Source organism: Vitis riparia, chromosome 2 (genome assembly GCF_004353265.1).
Source record: "Vitis riparia cultivar Riparia Gloire de Montpellier isolate 1030 chromosome 2, EGFV_Vit.rip_1.0, whole genome shotgun sequence".
NCBI lineage: Eukaryota > Viridiplantae > Streptophyta > Magnoliopsida > Vitales > Vitaceae > Vitis > Vitis riparia.
The window spans coordinates 14373911-14398279 of record NC_048432.1 but is presented as its reverse complement, the minus strand read 5'-3'; the positions used below and the strand labels follow the sequence as shown (position 1 = coordinate 14398279).

The 24369-nt window shown below is 36.0% G+C and overlaps 3 protein-coding genes across 3 annotated transcripts; 1 reads left to right on the top strand and 2 right to left on the bottom strand.

Moving 5' to 3' along the window:
* Nucleotides 1-297: 297 nt before the first annotated feature.
* Nucleotides 298-1799, bottom strand: LOC117905687 (protein INAPERTURATE POLLEN1-like). Its single transcript, XM_034818573.1, has 2 exons — nt 1472-1799; nt 298-1354 (listed from the first exon to the last, which is right to left on the bottom strand). The coding sequence occupies exon 2, from the start codon at nt 1292-1294 to the stop codon at nt 869-871; it is 426 nt and encodes a 141-aa protein (XP_034674464.1). The 5' UTR covers nt 1295-1354; nt 1472-1799; the 3' UTR covers nt 298-868.
* Nucleotides 1800-4472: 2673 nt separating this feature from the next.
* Nucleotides 4473-6259, top strand: LOC117931549 (probable xyloglucan galactosyltransferase GT19). The gene has a single exon (XM_034852528.1). The coding sequence runs from the start codon at nt 4773-4775 to the stop codon at nt 6105-6107; it is 1335 nt and encodes a 444-aa protein (XP_034708419.1). The 5' UTR covers nt 4473-4772; the 3' UTR covers nt 6108-6259.
* A 189-nt stretch (nt 6260-6448) lies between these two features.
* On the bottom strand, nt 6449-18061 carry LOC117931559 (3-oxoacyl-[acyl-carrier-protein] synthase 3 A, chloroplastic-like). The gene is made up of 8 exons (XM_034852538.1): nt 17518-18061; nt 13733-13881; nt 12556-12692; nt 11811-11916; nt 11604-11722; nt 7844-7908; nt 7535-7757; nt 6449-6876 (listed from the first exon to the last, which is right to left on the bottom strand). The coding sequence occupies exons 1-8, from the start codon at nt 17697-17699 to the stop codon at nt 6655-6657; spliced, it is 1203 nt and encodes a 400-aa protein (XP_034708429.1). The 5' UTR covers nt 17700-18061; the 3' UTR covers nt 6449-6654.
* Between the last annotated feature and the right edge of the window lie 6308 nt (nt 18062-24369).

Genomic DNA, 24369 nt, shown 5'->3' with positions numbered 1-24369 from the left:
AGTTTAATGACATGAGAATAATCTCTTATTCAAGCCTCAAAAACAATATTTCTCCAAACCAATATAACTGAAACTATTAACATAAGATGATGTAGCAAGAAAGAGACTGATTTTTATCATCAAATGAGCATCGATTCTTACATTCAAAACAGAACAGATTCTAGAATACCAGTTGGCAGCATTCCAGAATTGCAAATAACTACTAAAAAGATGAAAGTCGGCAACATAGTTTTTCGCTCTCTTGAAGAACCCACTGCAATAACACAAGACAGGATTGAACAAGGCATTCCCAGATAATCATGCCGAACTATGAATTTGAAAATTCCCTAAAGAAAAAGGTATCACCAGGCTGGTTCAGTGTAATTGGTGATCAAAACAACCGATAATCACACAAAATGACTAATAACTTGAAATAGAATTGAATGGGAAAAGCAAAACTCTTACCCAAAAAATCCAAACAGAAACCCTCTACTCCAAGACATGCAAGAAAGCTCAGAGTAGAGGACCAGAGAAGGACCCAGCAAAAGAGTGTCCAAGAATCTCACATTGCGGAGCAAGAACAGAAAAGGGAAAAAACTGAACTCGAAAGTAAAATTTTCAGTTGATAGGAACCGTGCAGCGTTCAAATTCACTGAGCAATTCATGATCCCTGAAGCCCACAAAGAACTGGGCAAGCCCTTCAAGAAACAGAGCCGCCTGATAAACATTCGTTTCGCCGATGATCTCTGCAAGAACGCTCTTTCTCAGCCCATTGGCATCCAAGAACACCCCCAGCATCTCATCCATCTGACCCATTACTGCCTTTCCAATCACCGCTTTAGCCCCCTCTCTTTTCCCCTCAAACAGCCCCCAGTCAGCTGCAACCCGATCAAATAGCCCCAACTGTGCATTCCTCACCCGAGCCACAAGCACACTCGATTTGCTCGATCCAGGCCATCAGGGTTTCTGAAGGATTCTTCCAGGCCATCAAAATCTGCCATGGTGTGTCGCAGAAACTACAAGTCTCTCCAACTTCATGGTCACCATCATCATCGTCGTCATCACCATCATCGAGGAATGATCGGAGCAGGTTGGTGAAGAGGTAGGGGTGGAAGTCGCCGAGCCATAGGAAAGGCTTCTCGAGGAAATTACGCCATTCGGGGTAGAGCAGTTGTGCGACATCGTTGGAGGCGGCGAGGTCCGTAGTAGGCCTGGAAATGGTGGTGAACCATCTCCACGTGGGTGGAGAGATTACTGGGAGAAGAGGACAGCATGGCGCGGCGAAGAAGTGGAAGAAGAGTGCTGTTGAGGGCATGGATCCATTGAGCGTAGTAGTCCTTGAATGGGCGACAGGCTTTCTTGCGGCTGAAGAGAGCTGTTCATCAATGGAAGATGAAAGGAGTAAAGCTTAGGTTATAGGTTCTTGAAGAATGTGAAAAGAAGACAAAGAGAGAAGAAGAAGGTGGAGAGAGAGAGAGAGAGAGATATTTGCCTAGTGCTTTCTTCATCGTAGATAGGTGCAATTCTTCTTCTGGGTGTGTGTGGCTGTGTTCTTGGGTGTGTTTCTTTGCTGCATAGAAGAAAGACAGGGAGGGTGGTTTTGGAGGGAGAAGGTTTTGAAAGGGCGTTGCTTTTAACGGCTTCTCTAGCTTACTGTGCTTCAAATCCAAAACAAAATTCAAAGCCCCTAAAGGGATCCAACTCCCACCCCACAATATATATTCAACTCTTTCAAGATTATTCTTCTAGAAATTGAACTGGGAATTTTGTTTATATCTCTTCTAAACACACTAACATATTCCTCAGTATTTCGCACAAACACAAACATGATATCAGCCTATTCACAGAGAGGAAAAAACACAGACGGACACAGTCATGATACCTACTGAAGGGCGGACCTAAATAATGGGCTCGGGCGAAGCCCTTAAAGGCTAGAACTTGGTCCATAACAAATTTCTTGGGTCCATGATCGAGTGCTTCAAGGCCAAACCAACAGAGACCCATTGCCATTACCGGATATCTTTTTGCAAGTAGAGAATCAGACGCTCTCTTCAACTCAAGTTTCACAGTTGGAGAGAAAAGCAGGTCCAACATTTATGTTTTCCATTTTATTCAAAACTTATTTCAAGAGCTTATATAAAAAGATTGATAGGAGGATACTGTCCTTAAACACCAGTCAGGGTAATTCAAGCATTTACTTGCATATTTCGGAGGATATTCCCCCATTATCCCACCTCCTTAAAAATAGGAACTTGAAGATACGCCGATTTGTCTATATTCCATTTTTATGATGGAACAGGCGACCTAATTGACCATTTGATGCAACGTTGCTATAAGCAGAGGGTTATTATGATGGTCACTTTTGAAAAAAATTGTCAAAATACAAAATTATTTGCTATAAGGATATAAAAACAATAACAAGAAAATAATAAAAGGGAAAGGAAATATAAATTTTGATTTTAAGGTGGTTCGGCACAACAACCTGCTTACATTTTTACAAGTGTTCTTTTAATACTCAGAGCAATACCTCAAAAGGAGCTACCTCGAACACGGACAAACCTGCATTTCTCTGAGACAAGCCCCAGTTTGGAGTGTAGAATTGTAGCAATTATAGCAGGTGGAGGGAGAAGCCAGAAAGCTTCTCGCCCTCTAAAGAATTGGAAACCGTCAACTTGTTGAACTATCTGTTAATTTGGAAAGTCCAAGCTGGTATTGCCAATGGTCAACATAATTAATTAACATATGGTCCTTAAATGGACTATGTTTCAAATGATTTTCCCTTGCTCAAGCTTAGAACATTCTTAATAAAACCACCAAGGCATTTAAGGTAACCACCAAGGTGATCTCTCAAGGGGTACTTTTAGCCATACATGCCGAGGGATGCTAAAAAATATTGCTAGGCCCATGGAAAATAGGATGGACCTAGAAGTTGACTTTACAAATTGATGCAAGGCCCATGAGTTTAATTAAGCAGTGAAGTTAAATATCTTTCTTTTTGTAATCTCTTCTTATACTTGTCCTCTTAAAGCCACGTGTACACATACTCCCTGTCATTCCATTTCCTTAAAAACTTAGAAATAAGGATGTGAAGAATACGAGGAAAGGAGGTTGTAACTCTTATGAATACCATCAAAGCAGGCAAGGATAGGAGGGAGGAAAAATGAAAAAAAAAATTAAAGGAAAAATTCTTAAGGCATCATCTTCCACTGATGGAAAAGCTTTAAAATACAAAAATTGTAAATTTCAAAATTGTTGGTGCAATGCCAACTAGATTAGGGGCTGTCTAGTTTTCCTGGAGTTAGACAAACTTCTTCCCCTGCACAAAAGGATGGTGGTTCGGGTACGCCCCTCCGAAACTCAAGTCAAAAAGTAATAAGAACAAGTCCAATTATTTTGAATGGTTTTGTATGTGTGTACCTTTTTCATACTTCTCGAAGGGTTTTTATAGAACGGATGACACCATCATCATAACGCTGATGGTGCATTCATACATTTTTTGTGATGATAATTGTCATCAAGACAGAAATCAAGCTTTAGCAAGAGTTAACATCATCATCTTTGAGCGGATTGTGCAATCACACCAAACAAAATCCGTTGACTGATATCATTATTGAATAAGAGCCTTGGACCATGTATTTAACTATGTATTTATGTTTGTCAATGTCATTGATTACGTGTAACAATTACTAGACATTAACTTTTAGACCTAAATGTCATATAGGTTGTTGCTTAGGCACGGAGTGTGATTATTCATTTGTTCAATACTTGGAATCTGTTGTATTGGTTAGTTCATCTAAAAATCTCAGTTGGCTTGATCTGTTCATTTAGGCTGACATTCAAAAAGAAGGAAATTACTCTTCTTTTGTATCAGATGAGCTTATTTTGATTCAAACGGATTCATCTCAGGCAGATCAGCAGCTTACCTCGGACGAACCGAGGGTTCTTGATTTTGGGAGGATTATCTAAAAGTGGTGCGAATATTTTGCAAAAAAAAAAAAGAAAAGGGAAAGAATCGTTTTAAAATAGTATGTAGGCCAAGCTATATGTTGGATTTAATGACATAACTACCCTCCGGAATTAATTGAAACAGGCGCAATGCTAGAAAAGTCGGTAACTGGCCCCCCCCCCAAGTGATTGATTTTCATTGGCCAGATTTTTTTATTTTTTTTATTTTAACTGTTTGCCACTCCTCGTATGCTTTTAATGGTGAGAGACATGACACGTCACACAATATGTGAACCCCTAGTCATAATTACAATCCCATAGTATCCATAATAATAATTATAATAATTAAATTATATATATATATAAATATATAAAATCTAACTCTACCTCCGAAGAGTGAAAGATCTTAGCTGTAAATATAGCATATAGACAAAGTCGTGGGCAAAGGGCTCTTGGCTTGATCAAAAAGTGAGAATCAGGGCCGCTAAAGGTGGAGTCACGCAGAGCCGTTGCTACCTCCACCGACAATGGTGGGTCAAACCTTCCCACAAATGACAAGTGGGTTGTACAGTTAATTATCTTTTCCTCTCCGTTTTCCATTTCCATCTCTCTCTCCATTCACGAACCACAACACAACAAAGGAAAATTCCTCTTCAATCCATCTCCAGCGTGAATTAGGATTATAAAAAATCTACAGTGAAAAAACACCGGATACCCAGGGGACTGTAGTGGTGATACCTTGATACTGAAACTGAGAGAATTGCACTTTTCTCTTTCCTCAATCCTCATACTCCTTGTTCTTTATCTCTCTTCCCTTAAACCCAGATTTTCTTTTTTGAAGTTTTTCCATGGCGTCCAGACCCAGAATTCTTATCTGGGTCGCCTTCTTTTTTTTCTTTGAGTTCGTATTTTGTGAATCTGTTATTGACCCAGATGCTCCGGAGTGTACCAACCGCTGGATCCACATCAGACGGCTTCCAACTCGCTTCAATCTTGATCTGCTCACCAACTGCTCTGAATACCCTGTTTTTGATGACTTCTGCCCTTACTTAGCCAACCATGGTCTCGGCCAAAAGACCCATAACAATTCTCATAGCTGGTACCGCACCGATCCTTTGATGCTTGAGCTCGTTTTCCATCGACGGATGCTTGAATACCCATGTCTCACCTCCGATCCCAGCGCCGCCGACGCTATCTTCCTCCCTTACTATGGCGGCATCGACGCCATTCGGTACCTCTTTGGTCCTGAAGTCAATTCCAGCTTCGAGCACGGCCTCGAATTGTATGAGTTTCTGCAGCAAGACTCACCGGAGGTGTGGAGCCGTAATGGTGGCCACAATCATTTCACAGTTTTGGCACGCCCAGCCTGGGACTTCTCGCAATCGCTTGACAATGACCCGCCGATATGGGGCACTTCGTTTCTGGAATTGCCGGAGTTTTATAATATAACGGTGCTGACATTGGAGTCCCGGCCATGGCCGTGGCAGGAACAAGCGATTCCTTATCCGACGTCGTTTCACCCAGCAAGCCTCGTGCTGCTGGACTCGTGGGTGCAGCGCGTCCGCCGCTCACGGCGGACCACGCTGATGCTGTTTGCTGGCGGAGGAGGGACGTCCTTGTTGCCGAATATTCGCCGGAGCATTAGAAGTGAATGCGACAATAGTAGCAATTCTGAAAATAGTACTAGAATCACAGGTGGGTACTCCAAATTGTGTTACATTGTGGATTGCTCTAATGGGATATGCGAGCACGACCCAATTCGGTACATGAAGCCAATGTTGCAGGCCAGCTTTTGCCTGCAGCCTCCAGGTGACACACCCACCAGGAGGTCTACTTTTGATGGAATTCTTGCTGGTTGCATACCAGTTTTCTTCGAGGACTTGACAGCTAAATCTCAGTACGGGTGGCATCTGCCCAAGGAGGAGTTTGGGGAGTTTTCAGTGTTTATACCCAAGGAGGATGTGGTGTTCGGTGGACAGAGGATTTTGGATGTGTTGATGGGCATACCACGAGCAGAAGTGAGGAGAATGAGAGAAAAAGTTATGGAGTTGATGCCAAAAATTCTCTACAGGAAGCATGGGAGTTCACTGGGGTTGAGGACCAGAAAGGATGCATTTGATATTGCTGTTGATGGTACTATCGGTAGGATCAAATCTAGACTTGAAAAAGTTTCACTTCAATGATCTGAGAATTCTGTTATACTTCCTGCTGCTGTAATTATTGAAGTTGTTGCTATTGTTTTTCCACTTCTTCCTAAGTTATTCACTGATAAGTTGCAGTGGATATGAGACATTTTGTAGCTCATTCATAACAAATCATTTAATTTTGCACCAGCTTTGCCCCACTTCACTGTCTGAGTCTACTAATTTATTGATGGAGTGATTTTATTGCACAATGCTGCAATAAAAATAAGACCATCTTTCAGAGACACTAGTCATTATCCATCTTTCTGAGACACCAGTCATTATCCAGTTGTGAAGCAGAGACTCAGAGGAGAGAAAAAAGAAAGGAAGGAATTTGTGGATGAGGAAAAAGAATAAAATTTATTGAGTTGCCAAAACTAAACAGTAACATGTCCAAATAAATTAAAAAGAGAGCTGATGAAAGATTATGCGAATAAAACCTCCTGGAAACATCTGCAATACACATGGAATAGGAAGCAAGAATTGGGAAACAGCAATTTATAACTATTTTTCTCTATGTTGGGAATTCTTAGGAGAACCTAGGGGTTCATCCCCATCTAACAATGGCGGAACCCCATGTGAGACCTGCCCCAAAACCTGCAGTTGCAATAGTATGGCCAGACTGTACCTTCCCACTTCGAACAGCTTCATCCAATGCCAACGGAATGGATGCTGCACTTGTGTTACCATACTGAGCCAGGTTTGATATGACCCGCTCTGGTGGAACTTCTAAACGCGTTGCAACTGCATCAATGATCCTCTGGTTTGCCTGCATTTACCACTACTTTTTATTACTGTCACCATAAATACATCAATACAAGGTTTAACATGTATATATGAACTCAAGTGAGGGCCTTGTTAGAGAGAAACCAAGCAAGAATTGCTTGGAGGTGTTCCCCAAGTCACAGGGTCATGTTCGTCTTAGTAGATTCAATCAATCTCAAGAATGAAGCAGCATAGCTTTCTCAAAAACCAAGTGTAGAATTATATTTGTAAGGCATCACCATGTCAAAAGTAAATAACCAAGGTGTTTATATTTTTCACCTTTCTGCTGATCATGCTGCAAATTGACAGTATATATTTACTCTAATGCCCACTAGCAATCATTCTTCTTTAAGTGGTCATTAAACATGCCAAAGGTTCATATGGGAAGGAGATCTGTCTTTCTTGAGAACCATTTAAAATATCATATTCTGCTAAACTTGACAATCAATCTATCTGACCATTCAACTTTACCCTTCGACAACTCATCATTAAGGTTAAGAGTAAAGACAAGGGAAAGAATAAACTAAAGCTGATCATATATGACATTCAATCAGCTAAATTTTTGACGTGGACATCCAAGGTTGACCAAATGATTGAGCAATATAATTTTAAGTCAAAACAAAAGGTTCTATAATTATTTTGTAGATTTTTATCAATTATACCTGATGGAGCAGTAACCAATCGATGTTAGATCCACTGAGACCAGCCTTCTCAAGGGCAGACTCAATAGACTGTGGCACACACCGAACAGCAAAGCGAAAGACCTCTTTGCCATTCATTTGGATGCAGGAATAAGAGGAGCGTGCTTGGGGAACATCCAGTACTGAACCATTAGAACCCAATGTACTATCTGTTTCATTATTCTTCATTGAAGCATTTAAGTGCCTGCATAAAGAGCAGGTAAGGGCTCCAGCCTTATTGCTCATAAAAAGATGCACATTATTTTTACTTGAAAAGAAGAGAGCACATACCTTTGGCCATCACCATCGCTATGCAAGTCAAAAGCAAATAAACCATCTTGTTCACTATCACAGGCCTGCAGAATGATGGTAATGTAAGTGCATAGCAGCAAGAATTCATTTTCGATTGGTATAAATCTCTTATTTTGGAAGAGAAACAGATAAGGATTGCATTTAAGAAACAACCAAGTCATATTCCCTTACAAAGAATGCAGATCAGATTTGGTGCTAAGCATGAACTGGTACTTGATATTTTGATTGATGAAAAAAAAAAAAAAAGAGCAACAAAGATGACAAATTATAGGTGTCACAATGGAAAAGATCTAGGAAATCTGTTGTCGAGTTTTTGTTCCATAAAAATATAGATAGGGCTAAGAGACAATTCCCAAAAAAGAACTCAAAGTTTGGGGTGCTTATCCTCTTTCTGACCCTTTGTTTGCCCCCAAATAGAAGGAATGGATAGGTCTTATGTGGGTTGATTGCTGCTGAGGTCATAAAGAACATAGATGGCACTTCACCTTGAGGAAGGGAACAAGATCACAACACACATATTTGTTAAATTGTACAATTTATATTTTTGTAGCAGGAAATGTAGGGAGTCTATGGCTCCATAATGGAAAATCCCCACTATCATTCTTGCAGCCAGACAATATCATCAGCACTTGGATAAACACAATTCCAGACTTTTTAGAAAGGCTGGAAAGTGGCTAACCCATATGGGATGCCACTGCCCCAAAAATAGGATGAATATATGATGAACATGGCTTCAAGCATTTGCAATCATCGTCATATAATCCTAATTCCATAGCTTTGACTCACATCCTTTCATGATTTTTGTTTGAGTTTCCAGTGCTTATCCTCTTTTAAACCTCTTGGTTGCCTGCAGATACAAAGAAAGCAGGTTTGATGTATGGAACACCCACGTATTGACCCTAAAGAAGCATCCATTACATTTCATCTTGCAGAACTAAACCACATTATAATAACATCTAGTAACTGAAGTTATTACCATAATGTTGGAACAAGAAATAAGGAGAATTTGGAATTATGGATCCATTTGGCATTTCAGGAGGATAGATCCACAGAGGGGTATCAGAAATCTGGCTCCTCATTGTTGCCAGAGCAGAGTCGTATGACTTAACAATTTAAGCTTCTTAGGCAAGCTGAGAAGTAGCTACTCCTTTTATATTTGGGGTGTCTTTCATCAGTCAATAGGCTAAAAAAAAATAGACCTTATTTAGCTGTTATGCAATTTATTCATTAAGATGTCATCAAAACATATGATTAGACAATCAAGTTCAACAGCTTCAGCTCATTTCCTTTACTTTTTTTCTTTTTCTTTCTTTTGGACAGAGATTTCCTGATCCTTTTTTTTCCATTGAACTAGATGTATCCTACATTTAAAGGCCTTTCCTGGAGTTTTCCCTCTTGTTTTATGAAAAACCAGAAACAGAATTTTACTATTAACAATAAAATCAGAAAGGAAGGACAAATAGTCCTTCCAACCAAAGGCCTCCTCAATGGCAACTCCTAATGGAAGAGGAAAAAACAACAAAGAAAGCCCCACTCTAGTTATCAACTCAAATCAAGGAAGGTAACGTTTCCATCTCCAACTCTTCAAATGTGGTGGCTTAACTCTTCAAATGTGGTGGCTTCCCTTTCAGCCAAGATGCTCCCCCTCCTGATTAGCTTTCCATATACCCAAACTTGTATTGACACTCAAGGCTGCTATGAGATCTCTAGGCTTTCACAACAATTGGCTGAGATTCCAAGGAGCCAAAACTACTTTGACTGGTCCATTCAACAAGTCCAAAGCATCCCCTTCCATAATGGAATCTCTTAAACCCCAAGTAGGACACTTCCTTCAGGCCTTCCAATATCATCAAGATTTTTGCTTTAATAACCAAATCCAACTATGGAAGGCTTAAAAAGGGAGAAAATGGACATGTGCATCCTGAATGAACCACTAATTCCTCAATGAACCTGGGTTTGCAAGAGAAGATCCATCAAATTTAAGCTTCTCTCTCCCTTCTGGATCGGGCCTTCACAACAAGTTCAAAGAATCCCATGGTTGATGGGAAGGGCATTATTAATATCTAATCGCCCATAACAAGATGTTAAGGGGACTCCCTTAAATTCTTTAGTGATAGAACTTCACAAGGCTAAGAGGAATGAAACCCTATCCCAGTTCTTACCTATCAAATGTCACTAAAATTTCCTCTTTCCCAATTCCTCAAAAAATCACTGAAAGCTCCATCAGGTCCCGAGAGGCAAACTATTTCACTCCAGGTGAAACCTATGGATTTCACAAATTATGTTTTCCATTTTGAGGGTTTTTAAAAAACAAGATTAATCTATATATATATTGTTGGCATTTTTTCAAGAAACAGTGTTTTAGATTGCTCTAATAATTCTTTGGGACCAAGTTTGGTATCAAAGAAAAGTAGGTCCAGATAACTTTCAGACTATTTATCACCCTGGCATCACAGATGAGAGCCATCCAAGTTTTTTTTCTTTTCACCCACTAATTTTGATATATGATGGTCTCATTTGTGATGTGGACACTAGACACAACCATGATATCATGCTTAATCAAATTGTGTGGGGGAGATTTGTCTATCTGGCTATGGCCATTTCTATGGGCTATTAGGCTTTTGTACTTCAAAATGAAAGAAATCTCATGCTCTATTTATTTATTAATTCCTGGGCATTTGGGTGTGTGGCTGGGGCTTCCATGTTGGAAATAAATCGGCCACGCAAGATGATTCATCCCATATCATACAAACACTTTGATAGCATGGTATACAAAAACTTCATAACAATTGACACCAAATTAAACAGAATTAATGCAGTTCCTTCAATGACCAAGGAAACAAGCAGAAAGAAAACAAATAAACAGGATAAGAAGGGGTAACAAAGAAGAAAATAAACGCAAAAAAGGAAAGAAATATCAGGCAATGGGAAGCCTGAGAAGAAACATGAGAATTACTGGAAAGAAAAAAGGATACTTAACAAAGCATGATAAACACCACAAGAACATGAAAGATGCCACAAACATTATTAAGAACTATATCATCATCACCATAACACACACTAGATTAATCACGAAAAAGTAATAAAAAGTTAAAAACTTTAGTAACTCTCAGCTTCATTACAAGTCAATGTGAAATTGGCATCATAGATGTACACATACTATAGTCTCTAACATTTCATACAGTAAGGCTATTCAAATATGAACCTTTGAAGTTTGAGGGCCATTTCCTTAGGAAGGAGACCAATTTTAGCCTTGGTATTGCCTAATCTTGTACTGATGTTTCTCATACGTGGAATGAGCTTCCTTCTATTATAAATGAGGACAATAACTATTTGGTTTTGTCCATCAAGATAAACTTCCATTAGTATGTAAATGTAAAGAAGTTTAAAATAGTAAAATACTCCCCACTAAGAAGAAACAAACATGTACCAAAACCTTCTGTTCAGCTACTAAATTTCTATGAGGAAGCCTTATGGTAGAGTTCATAGTAAAGGATCCTAGAAGTTGATGGAAGGTATTAATAAACTCTAACGCCCTTAGTGACAATATTTATGACGAAAGCTATCAAGATGTAGACAACCTGGAAAATTCCCAGTAGAACAGACAATCATATGCACATATGCATACACACAAAAAAAGAAGCACACCACCCTTAACTAGAATAGTAGATTCCAACATATATTTATTATCAATACACAAAATATTTCCTATAAATATTTTAATGCTAAAGAACACTACCTGAACCAGTACAGCACCAGCAGCATCCCCAAAGAGAATACAGGTCCCTCTATCAGTCCAATCAACATAGCGAGAAAGAGCATCGGCTCCAATCACAAGAACATTATGAAACCCACCGCCTGCAATTTGCACAAGTAGAGTTCAGTTGTATGAACCACGGAAGAAAGAAAGGGAACCTTACTACAGCCAAGCAAACAAACTAGTTACCCCTAATATGACAAGCAGCTGAGACTAGACCCAACACAAATCCGCTACATGCAGCTGTAATATCGTAAGCCAAAGGATTTTTTTTGCAGCCAAGTGCTTTTTGGATCTGATATATGAAACAAAACATAAGAACATGAGCATAAAAAGGCACTCGAATGGTTAGAATAAGAAGATGGAAGCTGAAGTGGAAAACATTAGAGTTTTGAAGATGAAGATCTGGAAGTGTATTCCCAGAAGGTGTGAAGCTCATTAATAATCCGCTTGAGAAGATCAAGCTATGATTTAAGAGTTAGTAAAGCCCAAGTTGTGTATTTCAAACTAGCTCAGTGTAGTTACAGAAAATAATTGAAGCCTTCAACTATGGCATGGATAATGATTACATTCAGAACAGAAAGAATATAGCTAACTAAATGCTCTAAGCAACAACTATTTTAGGGAAAACCAGTATTGGAATCCTCAGTCCTTATAATGTGCTACTGATTTCTCAAAGAGCTTCAGCTTTAGAAAATACAGAAAATGAGTTTGCCAATGAAGTCCTTAGTGAAGTCCCACTAAGGGCCTAAGGAAGGACAATTGTCATATTCTGTTTCCCATGTCCATGTCAATGCAACAGCGTTTAGAACTCAAAAGTCCACTCATTTCTATGTATTGAAGACATCCATGCAGCTCAACTGCAAGTACATTGATGTTACATTGATCTTTTCACTTGAGTGGTGACAATTACCAAAGCTATTTAGTCTTATACCTGAGGAGCACTACCAAAAAGATCCTCTGGAGTAGATGTACACATCAAGACCAGATCCACTTCATCTGGATCAACCTGTGCCATCTCAAGAGCCCTCTTCGCTGCCTCTACAGCCAAAGCTGTCAAGCTATCTTTCCCTGTCAACGTACAATTAAAACAGAAGCTATTTATTATCTGTACATTTAGGATACCATTCATGGAAAAACAATTCCAACATGCTAAAGTCAACAATGTTACACAAGCTTGGGTCACATGTCAGGTTCAGATGTGCACCTAGGTGTTCTAATTCTGAATCTTAGGGCATGGGAAAATGGCTGAATTGTCATCATGTCCAATATTTCTTCTTCTACACTCTAAGCTATATTTGACAGAGTGTTTTGAACATGTGTTCACTCATTTTCAAATATTCAAGTGACATAGGAATCAATTGAAGAGATAACTTTAGATTGCACACACCTGTTGTCTATTTGATATAGAAATCAACAATGTAACAGATAATATAAGACCAAAAGAATTCTAAAAACTGCTCGGCATTTAAAAACTACATGTTGAGCTTTAGAACAAAATGGTCCAGAAATTTAGGTGATTCTTCTGTACCACCATCAGATGAATCCCCTCTTGCACATCTCAATTCACAAGAAGTCAACCAGGCGCAAACCCAACCATGCCTCCTTTTGGACTTTGAGGATTACAGTACAGAACAAAATTTTGGCCTGGAACATTTTCAGCAGGTACTGATGCTCCTGATATCTAGTATTTGAACCCCACAGAAGCCAGAAAAAGAGCTAGGAAGTAGCTTTCTCTGGGTTGTCTCAGGGGAGTTAGTATTGAGATGGATTTGGATCAGCCTAGGTTTGTCAAAGTTGGGTGTATCCAGATACACTAAGCCCAGAGATATGATCTTGGCGATTTAGGCCCAAACCTGAGAACTACAGGTTTATGAAGTCAGAAAAAGTTAAATCCTCAATCAGACCAATTTGCCAAGCTTCAACAAATCCAAGCCCAAGCCTAGCTAGGCACAGACTTATCAGGTGAAACAGCTTTGTTAAGGCATGGACTCAGATTCTGAGACTTGTTGCATTCAACCTCAGGCAAAGCTCAGGGCAAGCAAAGCAATTTTGAACTGTTCACAAACCCAAATTCCTGGCATTAATTAGCACCACAAAGAATTACTGACCTGAGAGAACTCGTCGGTTATGAATGCCAGTGCGAACAGATATCCATTCGTCAGAAGTTTCAACAATTTTTGCAAGATCATCATTAGATATCTGAAGACTTGGTACAGCTGAGCCACATCCAACTAGCTTGCAGCCTTTACTTACAATCCTGTAGAAATTATTTCAGAATAGGGGAATGGAAAAGGGAGAACAAGTTCAAAGATAGCCATTTCCAATTTAGTCTCATTCCAGTCAAATAAATGAAAAATCAGCATCAGTGATGCCTAATGACTAGCCCAAGCTTATAATACATAGCATGCATGTTCAGGGGCCTGGTCATGGTCTGTTAGGGTTTAGGGTGAGTAAACCGTGATTAAACTAAGGGACTTTTCAAAACCCAAGTCTGCCTCACTTTAAGGTTATGAAGATTGAAGAATCCCAAAAAAAAATTAGTGACAGAGATATAAAGCCTTAACTTTCAAAAGCAATGCAACAGCTCTAAAATTCCACTCAACTTCTAGTTACCATCATATAAGTACACATCCATGCATATACGCAAAATTAGAAAAATAATATACACACAGATACAGCTAATCCAGACCTATGAGTGCTAAAATAACAACAAAAAACAACAGCAAAGCAATTTCAAATGCGACTAAGGTACATCTCAGTTTGATGGACATGCAAATATGAATATGATAAAGCAAATCATAGTACATGAATAAGATTACCACCAATTTCCTACCTTTAACAGTTTTATTTAGTTATTTATTTGTTTGTTTTGTGATAGGCAAATGGGAAAAACATGTACTAAAAGCGCCTAAAGGAGGCATAGCAAAATACACACTAAGTATACAAAAGAAATGCCTAGTAGCGCTCAAGGAAAGGAACAAAAAACCCATTCCTTACTTTAAGCTCAATCAATCTATAAAATCTAATAATAACAAAGTGTGATCCTTTATATATACCCTAGCCCAGATCTCAAAAGTATATAAAAAACAAATTTCATTGTTTGGTCGGACTGCTCAACATCGTTAAACACTCTTCTGTTTCTTTCCTTCCAACGTCATTTAACAATGACAATAGCTTGACTTAAATGCTAAAGTCTCATTCCTTTTTATTTTATTTTTTTATTGTTTAAAAAAAGATAGAGTTAAGAAGATTATAACCTATCTGCCACTTTTGCCATATTAGAATATTTTAGAGCCTTCATATACTAAATTCTCTCATATTATCAAAAGCATCTATTATTATTTTGAAAAAAATAATAATAAAATAAAAGTTACCCTTCTAGTTATTTCATTCAACTAGCTGCAATAAAAATGAAACCTAACATTGTAGTTGTCACCACCTTCTATCCAGGTATTAGGAATGGTACGGACCAGTTAATTAAGATATCCATCCTTCCCCAACAATTCTTTCTTATTTTCTTTTGCTAGGAAATATTCAGTTGTTTGTAGGTGAAGAGGATCTTAAAATATAGGTTTGCAGTAAAAGCACTAACTTTAAAAAAGAACACTGAAGATAGGGATCTTCCATCTCAACGCTATTATGACATGTCAGGGTAGCCATGTGCCCCAAAACAAGCCCTAAACAGGAATGAAGTGACCCTGTCCACATCAAAATCTCTCTGTTATTGTTCCTCCCATATTGTTTCATGGGATCGCATATTTTGTTCTCAAGATATTTTGTTAGAGATGTGCAATTGTTCCCTTGTTGTTTTGACCCATCTCCCACTCACATCCAATTTAGAACACAGGAAGGAAACAGTTTCATGACCGTCAAGATAATAGGCAATGGTGCTTGTACTTTGACCATTAAAGGAATCTTCACTATAGGTGAACTACTGCTCCAAAAATCCATCTTGCTTCTCCTACTAATAACCTTGTACTGTAAGAAGTTTTCTTATGACAAACCATGATTCAATCATGAAAAACTACCTTGAGAGAACTTCTGAGAAACTCATCTGTGTCTCAAAGAAATCAAATATATAGGAAAAAAATAAGCAGGAATTTCAAAGGAGAAAACCATCAAATAATTTCCACAAAGATTCCTAATTGTCAATATGTGAAGAAAATCTTAAGCAAGCCTAAAGTACAATTTCAGGCATAGATTTGTGAAGCAGACTTGAAAGAAGTAAGGTACTAGTGAGGAAAACACTGTCATCTTTATTATGCTTGGATTGTCCATCGACTTTAGCACCATCTAGCAATCTGTAATTAGGAATTACATTTCTTAATAATACCTGAATATTAATTCTATTTCATGTAAGGAATATTTAAGGGTGTTGGAAGATGGAATGACTTCTATTTACCACTGAAATTGAATATGCATTTGTTTGATGACCCTTCAACAGGTTTACCATACAGTCTTCATGGAAATAATTGCTGAAGCAATTCTCATCAACTGCTTTTGCTGGAACTTAAATGGATGCATCTTATAGGTCACAAATCAAGATTGGCACTAAGACAAGGCAACATTTGGCTCATGCATAACTTAAACATAACTTGAGATGCCTGTTATTGGGAAACCCTGGAGGATGATGAAAAAGGACAGAATAGAGTGATGGTAAGAATACCCTTACATCTGTTAGATCCTCTTACCAACACATTCATGGATGTTAATTCACTGTCCAGAACATTTCCAGCAAGCTGCAATGCACTATGAAAATGAAAAGAACAGGAGGCAATGATCTCTTATATCTGCTGGACAAAACTTCTGCAATAATTCCATATATGTTTTGGTGCAAAACAGACACCTCTTCGATGCCTGCCTCCTTCAGATAAGGAGACGGAAGTAGCATCTGCTCATGTCTCCAACTAGGCTCTGCTTGGAGCTCTCCTTACCTTCATAAGATCAAATCTCTTGAAATTCCATAACTTCAAGAAGGAAACATCATAAAAACCCATAAACCTGAAACATTTTTCCAATAAAGCTTATCTAGCCACATTCCCCTCCAAAATATGCTTCTCCTACAAATCTTCCATCTTTAGTCCTCTTATAGACTTACAACCCAATGTGGCCTCATCAATACATCTAGGAACTAATACACCTTATTATGGCTGTTAGCCACTATTTGGAACAATCTTTGCCCACACAACTCTGTTAGTAGAATCATGATTGACCACACTTCACAGAGTGTTTGACCTATGCTAACATTTAAACTTTTCATGCGCTTAACTGCTCTTGAAATGTTTCTCAAATTACCAGGTGACAATTGGAGATAGCTAGTGCTTCTAACTTATTTATCCAAAATAAAATTTCGCCTTAATAAACATCCATCAATAATCAAGTTAGCATATTTTCTTTTGTAAAATACAAGCAACAAACCCAACAAAGAAACAAGCCTTTGAATTGAAAACTTTGCACAAGCCTCCGGAAACCAATAAGTAGACAGCACAGCACCGAAGTTGTCAAGCACGTTGTTTCTAGATTGCCTATAACAGTCATCATATATAAAATGCAAACTTAAGATCAAGTCACCCACTTCACAGGCCAAATCAAATACCATTTTATCGACCCACATGTTCTACAAGGCATCTCTACATAAAGATCAACAATGAAAAACCATTAAGCTTCAAAATGACACCTCAAACAAGCTCAGCCTAATCGATACAACCTGCATGTTCAGATCAAGAAATAAGATTGACGTCTTCTCAACCAAAAACCAATCAGCTTTACAAAGCAATGGCATTGAACACCCATTCGGCTAGAAAATTGAAAAAAAAAAAAACCAATTGCGCCCATTTCAAAACCTTAAAGTGACAAAACAACAAAATACGAAGAAATCAAAGGTAAAACGCACCTGGGCACCCGAGATTGAGAAGGGGAAAGCTTCTCCGCACCTTCAATTGTGCTGGAGCAGAACACCCTTTCGCTGATTTTCGCCGGAAAGCAAAACCCAGATCGGTAAAGACCTATAGACGGTTGTACCCTCCGTCTCAGACTCGGAACTGAAGGAGAAAAGAACCCAGATGCATTGGCCATTGACACCAGCTCTTAGAACAGAAGATCAGTGTACAGAGAAGACGAAGTGGAAAAAGGATCTCTATCTCATAAATGAAAAAACAACGATGTAAAAAATGAGTATATAGAGCCCATGGGAATGCAGAGAAAGAGAGAAATCAATAGATATTTGGTGAGCAAAAAGAATCAATCTTCGGAGGCCCCAAAGAAGAAAGAGGGGCGATTATGCCAACCCAATTGGAGGAAACTCCAATGCTCGCTTTTACTCCCTAAAACACCCACGCTCTCTCTCTCTCTCTCTCCCTCTCTCTCTACGAAGGCGTTCAGGTGAGAAGGTCATGCAATGCTTCTCCATTCCCAAGATACACACCCGCTGCTATATAAAATTGTATGGATTGCTCAAATGGGAACCTGACGCATGACCAGACAACCTCCTCAAATGACTTTAATGCCCTCATTTGAGTCCGGGCTTTGGGTCAACGAATGTGCCTCTTTGATAACCATATAGGTTGGGTTGCAGAGGATAACAACTCAATGCCCTCAATTTTTATTTTCTCATGTATTTAAGGTTTTTTCCCAGTGCTAATTCAAATCTCTTCTCCGGCCGTGCAAGCTAGGCTCCTTCTACAAAACAAAGGGCCTTCTTTGAATTTTTTCTTTTTTTTCTTTTTTTCCTTTTATATATTCCGATAAATATTTCATATTTTAGTTAGATTTAATAATCATTGACTTTAATGTCTTTAAATAATTTTTACGCTTTATATTTGTTTTTTTCATTTTTTATTGAAAATAATTTACATTGAGATTTAAGACACGCTTATTATTTTATTTTTTATTAACTTATTAATTGAATTTAAAAAATTAAATATTTAATTTTTTCTAAATACTAAAAGTAAATTTATTGATTTTTTTACACTTTTTAATATTTAATAAAAATAAAATATTAAAAATTAAATAATTTAATACTTAATATTAAACATTATTTAATTTTTAATTTTATTTAAAATTAAGTAAAAAAAAAACAAATACGGATCTGTTTTAGGACATTTGTTAAGTAAAAATAGTGGTTGAATTTGTATTTTGAAGGGATGTGATGTGGACCATGCCTGAAAATTGCACGTGAAATATGATGTACCTATCCTTTGTAGGGAAAGTAGCTATGGCCTAGGGCAGTGGGAAAACGTTGAATTGGTTAGAGTTGATGGTGAGGCGACTCTAACAAGTAACAACTCCTCGGCCGACTGATTTCCTCATGAATCATACTTATGCATCGAGGTAAACTTTCTGCAGAAAAGGATAGTTGGGTGGCCTCAACTATGCCTCTTTGACGAACTTTTGGATTGAGTTGGTCATTTGGCGAGAGCTCAACAACTCCTCAGCTGAAGTCCACATGAATTGTTCATCTGCAGCTTGGTGAACTCCTGCAAAAAAAAATTGATATTTGGATATCCCAACTATGTCTATTTGACGCTCAAGTTCAAGTTAGTGTAAGTGATATTGTGAAGAAGAAACCGACAGGGACCAACTGGCACAAGGCCTAATGGATGAGTGCTGAATAAGGTAAGGGGACGTACAAACTTGCCCTTTTCCTAGATAGCCTTGACCATCGTTGGATACTGTCTAATCCCAGTTGATCTCATGATTGTTGAGGCATCCTTTTGAGCTACCACTAGCTAGGCAATTTCTAACTTTTTGGGTCACACGTTCATATATTAGGAGCCTTATTGATTCATGGAGGTTGTCTTAATCAATTAGTACTGATCCAGCTTACTCTTGGTAAGCAAGACAGGTAAACCTTACCCACTATACCTATCGATACCTTTCGAAACTAAACTTCTTGTGTTAATAAAATAATGTCAGCTTTGTAGGAACAACCATCGTATTCGAGATGTTGTATTCGATCAATCCCTTTTCAAAACTCTTGTAATACATCATAGAATTCCAAACAAGCCATCTTTCTTAATATTAACAACTACTGTTATCAAAGATGAAAATTAATCAATATAATTAAGTGATAAAAGCAAGAAAATCATGTTTGACTTTAACATCCTCGTCATGTTACCTTAATTTTTACTATCAAAATGAAGCCAAACCATAAAGACAAAAAGTCAAAAATGATAATAATAAAGGTGAACAATTGTTTTTTTATTATTATTATTTTTTTAAATAGAGTCAAAGTAACAAAATCGTATTGATATTTACTACTTTAAACTCATTTGATTAATTTTAACTCATTAATATATAGATTAAATAATTTAAAAATGCATAAATTTTTAATTATATTTGATTCTTTTTTATATTTTTATAGGATAATTGAATGTGATAATATTATTTTTCTATATTTTATTTTTTTATGATATTTTCTACGAACCAAACATAACCTAAAGAAATTTATTTATACAAGAAAAAAAAAAGAAGTTAGCATGTTAGTTTAATCTATTTTGTGTTTTTATTTGCAAAGAAAATAGAAGTTGTTTAAATATTATTTATTTATTTATTTTTATTTTTTGAAAAAACGGAACTAGAAAAAGTTTTATGATTAATTCATTGTCATTTGTTAAAAATAGAAATGATTCATATGAAATTAATGAAATAAATAAATATTTATTAGAAAAGAATTCAACAATGGAAAAAATATTTATGGAAAAGTGTGATAAATCTGAACATATCATATCTATATTTAAGTTTCATTACTTCATATTTTGGTCTCATTTTTACCTTTGAAATCAAAATTTTTGTCACAAAACTTTTCATCCACCTTCACCCACAGATTTAAAATTGGGGTGGAGTTGGTTTGAATGTGGGGTGGGAGGTGGTGGTGAAGGTAGGTCCTGTTGAAGAAAATCTTGAGGTGGGAAGTTAAGGCGTTGGGAATAGAAGCACATGTGGTCCCGTGTGTTTAAAGACAAGAAAGTGCAGGAAATGGCTGGAATTTGGTGATGAATCCTATGATTTCAGAATCACCTCCACAGAACTGTTAGTTGAACAATTATCATCTATAAGATATTGGATTCAATCTGATTAAATGCTGGCCTGAAAAAATTGGAGGCCTGGGTCACATTAAACAACAAGTTTAATTGGTGAGTTTGTCTGTCAATTGTCAACAAACATATCAAAATAAATTTAAATTTTGACCAATTATCCATGTTCACCTTCTCACCAAAACCTTTAAAACAATTTATCCTAAGCTAATTTGAACTTTTATATTGCAAAGCTTTGGCTGCTTGGTAAAGATTAATACTTATTATTTAATAAATTAAGTTGATTATTTTAAGTTAAATTGTTTTAATTAACAATTTAAAATTTATTACTTATTTTTTATTTTAAATATTAAGATTGTTTGATAAAATTAACTTAAAATTTATTCTATCATCGTATTGACACATTTACCTTCATAAATTTTTGTTAATATTTATCTTACAAATTTTAACTCGTTTATTTTCATTAATTTTGAGCAAAATTTATTTATAAGATATTCATATTAAAAATATGACAGATGATGAAAAATAAATATTTTCGAGTTACTTTTTAAAATGCTGAGAATCCTCATTGGTTGTTTCATTGATTAATTTTCTCACCTCAAGTTATGAATGAAATTACAAGTACCATTCTTTTCTCATAGTACAAGAGCTTTAACTTTTTTTTTTTTTTTTTTTCAGAAAGAAAAATAAGAAAAACTATGAGAAATGACTTTTTTTTTTTAATTTAAAAATAAGAATATATGTTTCTTTTATATTTAAGGAAATAAGAAAAAAAAAATTTCTCTCTTCGATTTTTTCGAGGGAGACAATTCTCTGAGAGAGAAAAAAAAAACGTTTTACAAATAACCATAAAATATTTATTATAAACAATGAGTTATGATATGAAATAATAATTCTAAAATATAACCTTGTGAGTATGGAGTAAATGAGATAAATAGGATATGGAATTAATAATAGGTTAATTATTTTAACTTATTATTTAAAACTAAATAATTTTAAATTATAATGTTAAGTTATTTTATCGAATATGCTTAATTTATTTAATGACTTAAATTAAATTATTAAGTCATTAAATTGATTTATCAACCACTCTCTTAGTTAAGTTCTTTTAAAGCATAGAGTTACATGCAGAATTTTGACTATAAAGAAATTCAAAGGAGAAATATATTTTCCAAAATCATCACATACATCTTTATTTGAAAAAAAAAAAAAAAAAGTTTTCTATTGAATAAAGCAAATACTATTTGACATTAAAATAATGTTTGTGGTTTATTTTGATAGAAATAATAAATTTGGTTTGTTTGACGGGATTATGACATTTTTTATGAAGGAATTTAATAAAGAAATGTTTATACTCTTTCGAAATCATTGTAATGAATTTTCATGTGAAAAAAAATCATCTTGTTATTTAATTTTAGTCAATTGAAAGAAGCAATATAGTTTTATTTTTTTTATGGGAAAAATGGGTCTCAACCCGTTATTTTGAAAAAATATGAAAAAAAGAATCCCAATTTTTTTAAATCCATATTATCTTCATCCATTGAAAAACAATTTAAAATTGTTACAAAATAAGGAGAATTAGACAATAAAAAACAAAAATAAAATAAGGGCACATAGATTTATATGGAAAACCCCATAAGGGAAAAACCACGAACAATGATTGTAAATATTTCATATAGAGTCCTAAAATAGAGCCATAGAAACAGACCGGGAATCAAACATAAAATGCATATAAACAAACTCAAATTCTACAAGAATATGCAAAAGTTTCTAATGCTCACATTCAGACATCAAAATATAATCTCAATATACACAAGAAATAGAATGGAACTGTATAAAAACAAAAGAACAGACAGCTTATAAAAATCATACCTATGTTATTTCCTTCAAGACTCTTCCTCTCTGTTTTTCCTCCTTCTAAACCCAGTTCTCTCCTCCTGCAACTCTACTTCTCCTCTCTTCTTTTCCCTTCCTCGCCAATAGTCACTCTATTTTTGCTTCTCGTCCAAGCCTCCACTAGCTCTATTGTTTACCCTCTACAACACTGCTCCCGTTCAAATAATGTCTCCATCTTAACCACTAACATGGTAGAGGTAGCAATGTCCTTGCCCATGCGTCCCATGCAGGTTGCTCACTTATGAAAGTCATCTTCCCAGATAAAATGCCCAACTCACTCTCGGGTGGCCGGTAAGTGCGGATAGGAAAAGCAAAAATCAAAATGAAAACAAGTGTCTCTTAGTTCAAAAAGAGAGGTCTACAAATTGATATTCATCAAAATGTCAATTACCAAGGCTCAAATTTTTTTCTTTTCAGATTTTCTTCGCTACCAATCATGACATCAATAATTTTACTTGAAAAACAATTATATATTACATTTTATTTGTACTTCTATTTCTTAATTGAAAGTAAAAAAAAAAAACAAAGAAAATGTTCCAAATAATTAGAGTATTTGAAATTAACCTCAACTTATTCTAAAAAAAAATCCTCGATACACTCAGAAAAAAAGCACAAATCTTATTTCCTATGAAATCCAAACTTATCTACAATCCACGAGCTTCATCATTCCTAGTGCTCCTACTCTTTAAACTACCTCATTTTTCTTATAGGGTGTTTATTTATAGAAAAAAAAAAGTCTCAATTTTTCTTATAAGATATTTGTTTTTGGAGAAAATAAAACTCAAATAATAATGATAATAATAATAATAAAGAATATGCTCCTACTCTTTAAACTACCTCATTTTTCTCGTAGGATGTTTGTTTATAAAAAAAATATATAAAAATGTCTCAACTTTTCTTATAAGATGTTTGTCCTAAAGAAAAAAAAACTCAAATAATAATAATAATAAAGAATATAGAGAAAAATGGGTTTTGACTCACTAATTTTAAAAAATATGGAGAAAATAACCTACATTTTTTAAAATCATTTTTCAAATTAGTGAGATAAAACTCACTTTTTTCTACGTTCTCTATTTTTATTATTATTGGAGATTTATTTTTTTCCTTGAAACAAACATCCAATAGGAAAGGTGAGAACCCCACGCTATCATTCTGGGCCAAGCCCACAGAATGGGTTGACATGTATGGGCTGGCTTGATTCAGTCTCTAATGAAAACTGGTTGGATCTGGGCCTAGGCCTATCACATATAATCAATTGGGAGGCCCAACCTTAGAACCATTGGATTGTGAGCACTGGCGGAATCTCCGTTAGATCATATGTACGGACATCCAGGATTTGCGAATCCCGATGCAGCCAGAGTTGACCGTACACTTATGGTCACCTAACTGGTTTAAGACCTTTCAATCCTCAGAAAAGTTAGAATCCCCATCCATAATCTCACATCCAGCCCTTTGCATCTTCACTTATAATCCAGTCCTTAAAAGGTTACTTTCGATAATTATTCTCAACAAAGGTTTTTTGTTTTTTAATTTAAAAAGATGTAAAAACAAGTTTCATCGTAAATTGTTTTCAAAATATGTTTTTGAGAATTGTTATGAAAAAAATGTTTTAATTATCTTTTATTAAAATATATATAAATATAAAAAATATTAAATGAAATCGACTATCAATCATCGATTGCATAAAAATCAACAAAATAATGGTTTTGGACAAACAAATCACCCACTTTTCAGTCTGAACACAGACATGTGGCGAATTAATTGATTTTTCAAAAATTATATTTTAAAAAAATATGTTTATATATATTTTTGTT